This window comes from Vigna radiata, unplaced genomic scaffold, assembly GCF_000741045.1.
Source record: "Vigna radiata var. radiata cultivar VC1973A unplaced genomic scaffold, Vradiata_ver6 scaffold_938, whole genome shotgun sequence".
Lineage (NCBI taxonomy): Eukaryota > Viridiplantae > Streptophyta > Magnoliopsida > Fabales > Fabaceae > Vigna > Vigna radiata.
In genome coordinates, this window is record NW_014542902.1 from 1 (window position 1) to 4630 (window position 4630).

Genomic DNA, 4630 nt, shown 5'->3' on the forward strand with positions numbered 1-4630 from the left:
TTTTTTTTTTTTTTTCTATTTTTGTGCTTTGGCTCTGATGGTTTGTCTTAGGTTGTCATTGTTGCTTTTATAAGTGTTGTTTCTTTGTTAAAATGAAGGAAGAAGAAAATTACGCCTGGGAGTTTGATGAAAGCTTTGATTAGGCCTGGTGGGGGTGATGCTGGACCGTCAGATGGTGATCAGGTTATTTCTGCTTTTCTAGGTTCTGGATGTGAATTCTTATGTTATGTGTAGGCTATATAGAAATACATTGTTAAGGGAGCCAATGGCTTAGTGTTTGCTTCAGTGGCTTGATTTTTATAATGTGTCTCAGATTATCTATCATTGCACCATTCGAACTTTGGATGGAGTACTTGTGGAATCTTCCAGATCTGATTATGGAGGTGAGGTGAATTAAGCTTCTTGGGAGCTTTTCAATGTGTTGGGTTTAAAAAGATGATAGTCTCTTATGTTGATTTTGTTTAGTTGTTATTTTATCAAAATTGGTTGTTTTTTATCCTCTATTTTTCGTACTGCTTGTGTTATTTTTGTTTGAGAATTGATACAGGTTGAAAACTTCTTGTTAGTTCTTTTTGTCAGTTCCTATTCCCTACAGATACTGGACTTGAGAACTAAATTCCATAGTTAAACGCCCACTTATAGGAAAAAATTGGAATTGGAATTTTAGAATCCGTTATTAGTCTTTGGGTATGTGTCAGATTATTGTCTTGTGTAGTTGACCTAGTTGTTGGGTTTGATAACCTTTTATGTCATTGCAATAGGAAAAGGCACTCCAATAAGGCATGTTTTGGGCAAAAGCAAGATGCTATTGGGCTTACTAGAAGGAATTCCTACAATGTTGAAGGGCGAAGTGGCAATGGTAACATACTAATATTTGAATATTATTTCCTTTGATATCTACGGTTTTCCTGGTTACTATAAGCTAAAATCATCTTTGTCTCATGCTTAATCCATTTTATACACGAGCTTCTTACTGGTCTTCATTTATTATGATTTTAACTTAAAAGCTTAAGGTAAAACATTCTGCAACGCAAGGAGATTTTTGTTTCATTGGTATATCTAGATTAATATTACTTCTACTATGTTAATCTAACCATGGAAGTTCTAAGTGTCATCATCATCTACCACTTCTACTATTATAATGATACAGGAGGAAAATTGACTATTACCTGGTAGTTCTATTTTAATGAATTCAATGTTGATTTTCTTGAACATTTTTTTCTTTGTTTGGTTTTGTCTGCTCTTATATGTGGTTTTTGTTATGGATTTGAGGAATCATTTGCAAAATGATTATTGTTGTCTTGAACATATTAATGGTTTGAGTAGTGCATAATCCTACAGGAATAATGAAAGTTAAATTTTAATGTTTTGTGGGGCCTTCCAATGGTCTCTCGGGGTATTCCTTTTTCTGGATCCTTATCAGATTGTATATTTATTCTTGCAGTTCAAGATGAAGCATCAGTTGCATTATGGTGAGGATGATTGTCCTATTACCGCTCCTGATGGTTTTCCTAAGGAGGATGAACTTCATTTCGAAATTGAGCTGATAGATTTTTTCAAAGCTAAGGTAAGGATGTCAACTTTGATTTTTGTTTTTATTCTAATGCTTGTGTTCTGTATCTTTGTTATCCTTCTAATGTATCAAAATTAAAATAATTAAAATAATTCTTCTCATTTGTTTCTCTTAACAGTTAAGGGTTTTGTTTTCCCAGTTTCTTTTCATTATTATTTTGATATTCATCAGTATTATTGCTGTGTTTCCCATTACTACAGTCCCATTTTTCTCAATTTATGTGTTTTTTATTCTTTTCTGAATAATTATTCCTTGTTGGATCTGTGTTGTAATCCTCATTTGCTTTTTGTGTACATTTCCAGGTTGTAACTGATGATTTGGGAGTCGTAAAAAAGGTAAATGGATAGAAAACATTGCTCCATAGTTTACAAATTTATTTTGCACGTTTCTATCATCATGGATGGATCTCATGGAAAGTATGAATATCAAACCCAAAATGGAAAGGAAAAAGGAACATAACTTGTTGGACTGACACAAATATTCAATGCATCTCCAATTAGGGAAATTGGAATTGTTTTCCTTTCTTTGAAGTTTTAGGCTTCATAACATGCTTTTAAAGTTGTGTTGCCAAAATTGCAGGTGAATGCAGCGATGATTGTGGTTGTGTTGCATTTGCAAACATTTAATTTAAAACATTGCTTAATGTATTAGAAACAATAACTCTTAGAATTACTCATGTAAATACAAGGTAAAGGAAGAAGAACAAAACTCGTGAAAAAAGTCAAGTGTGATGGAACGTAAGTCAAAACAGAGGTAACATTGGGGAAAATTGCACCCAAAAAAACCCCACAATGATATTTTAGGCATACAATTGGGTTTTTGAAGGATATATCAAGGTGGGGCTGCTATAATGTGCAACAAAAGCTGTTAGGAAACTGCTCTGCTTTTTGAATCCCTAGAGGTCAGGGCGGTTTCGCTCTGTACTGTGCTGTAGCATGCTATTGACTATTATGTTAAGAGGAAGCATGAATATGTTTTTTTATTTTTTTTACCAGGTTTTATACGTTTTTAGCTCTGCAAAGATGGCAAATTTTGGGTTTAGTCCTTCCATTCTTTTACTCTTTTGGTCCTTGTAAAATTAATTTCATTTTTAGAACTCCACTATAATCGTTTAGTGATGATGTAGCATGCATTTAGACATGGCACAGTAGTGACCACTTCAAGATAGCATGCGAAATGACATATAGATGTGTTTCATGTCCTTGGTATATGGTGATAGGGACCAATTTCAAAACATTTATATTGTAATTGGAGTATTTACAAATATTTAAATCCTAGGTGTTTCTAGTGAATATTGTGTATAGGTACAGGAAATTTTTAGTAAATTGTGGGATTTTCCATAATTTTCCTTAAAGTTTTACATCATGTGTATATCTTGTGAATGGCAAGCTGAAACTGAAAAGAAGCATTTGATCTGGAAAGATCTTGCGTGTAGGATGAAGGTTCGGTCAATGTTATCCAATAGTCTTAATCATGTTCATTGTTTGTTTTCTAAGGTTAGCTCTCTGAATGTAGGTAGTACGTGAAGGGAAGGGTTGGGAATCTCCGAGGGAACCTTATGAAGTGAAGGCTTGGTAAAACAAATTTTTGTTCCCTTTTTCCTATTGTTCATCTCATCTCATGTCAGTTCATATAACGGGTTGATGCTAGTTTCTGATGATATTTTGTTTGGTTGCTACCAGGATATCAGCAAAGACAGTTACTGGGAAATTGATCATGTCGCATACAGAAGGAGAACCATACTTGTTTACATTTGGAAAATCGGAGGTATTTAAATCACTTTGTGCATTTGTTAATTGTAATAATGATAATTATATCATGGTTCTATAAACCTTATAATGAATTGGTCTCTGTTAAGATTCCAAATATTTTGGTGAGGCCATTGTTAAAATAGGTATTCAATATAGGTAGAAAGTAGTTGTATTGGAAACTGTTTCATGTCGTACCTATCTCTGGACCTTGGTTTCTAGTTTATGCTTTTGATCTTTGATCTTCCCTCTACTCTAAGAATTCTATCATTATAAATATTAGATCATAACAGAGTTGTGAATAAGCCCTCTAAAATATATTTTCTCTTTTATTAATCTTAAGTGACATGTTTTTTTATTTTTTTATTTTTTTATTTGCTGATCACAGCCAGTCATGCAGCTCCCTTAAAATAAATAAAAATGGCAAGGAAACAAGTAATTTTTTAGTCATTGTCGTGCTTGCAATATCTTCAAAAGGCTTTAATATTAATATTGATTTCTTTGTCCTGCTCTTAACACAAATCAGCTACCTAAGGGCCTTGAAATGGCAATAGGAACAATGGTTCGGGAAGAGAAGGCTGTTATAGGAACAAGTCAGCTCTTAACACAATGTCTTCATGTTTTGACTATTAGCTACACTGGCTTGTCTTTGGAAGCCTATTCTGAGACTTGAATTTTATCCTTCATATTATTGCTAGTGTCTGAACATGCTTTGCATTTATATTTTTTTTTTCTTACCAAGATGTCAATCATATGAAATTTCATCTTAGTAATATATCAATAGGTGAGGGACATGCTTGGAGATGGGCGCCTAATAAAACGCCGCATTCGTGATGGCAAAGGTGAGCCTCTAGATTTATTTTACTGCTACCAATCTTACAAGGAGATTTTATAAAAGTCTTCGTAACTTCATTTTAGTCTTTAGCTAAGGAATGAATGAATAATAAAGAAAGATATGTGGAGAATGCCTGGTCAATGCTTGAGTTTATATTAAAGATGTTATGATTATAGTACGAGTTTGTAGTTACCATGTTTTGTTTGGAGAAGGAACTGATTTTTTTTAATTTTATGCTTGTATCACATTGTTCAAATTCCTGTTGGTTTTTGTTATTCAAAGTCTTGTATGATATTGAATTTTTCTTTTATATAACAAGTGACCTTCCCATGGATTGTCCCCTTCATGACAGTCTACTTCGTGTTCATTACAAGGGTATTGTTCTCAATGAAGAAAAGAAGGTATTTTATGATACAAGGGTGGACAATGATGGTCAACCATTGGAGTTCTGTTCTGGAGAAGGGCTTGTGAGTT

The 4630-nt window shown here is 33.4% G+C and overlaps 1 protein-coding gene across 1 annotated transcript; it reads left to right on the forward strand.

The window, feature by feature from the left end:
- Positions 1-47: 47 nt before the first annotated feature.
- On the forward strand, positions 48-3994 carry LOC106752413 (peptidyl-prolyl cis-trans isomerase PASTICCINO1-like). Its single transcript, XM_014634095.2, has 8 exons — positions 48-183; positions 314-383; positions 762-859; positions 1445-1567; positions 1876-1908; positions 3089-3147; positions 3256-3340; positions 3848-3994. Exons 1-8 carry the CDS (start codon positions 127-129, stop codon positions 3992-3994), a joined length of 672 nt encoding a protein of 223 aa, XP_014489581.2. The 5' UTR covers positions 48-126.
- The last annotated feature ends 636 nt before the right edge of the window (positions 3995-4630 follow it).

Coding starts and splice junctions, on each gene's coding strand:
- LOC106752413 (XM_014634095.2), top strand. CDS start 127: ATGAAAGCTTTGATTAGGCCTGGTGGGGGTGATGCTGGACCGTCAGAT. Junction 184..313: donor GACCGTCAGATGGTGATCAG/GTTATTTCTGCT, acceptor AATGTGTCTCAG/ATTATCTATCATTGCACCAT. Junction 3,341..3,847: donor TTACATTTGGAAAATCGGAG/GTATTTAAATCA, acceptor AACACAAATCAG/CTACCTAAGGGCCTTGAAAT.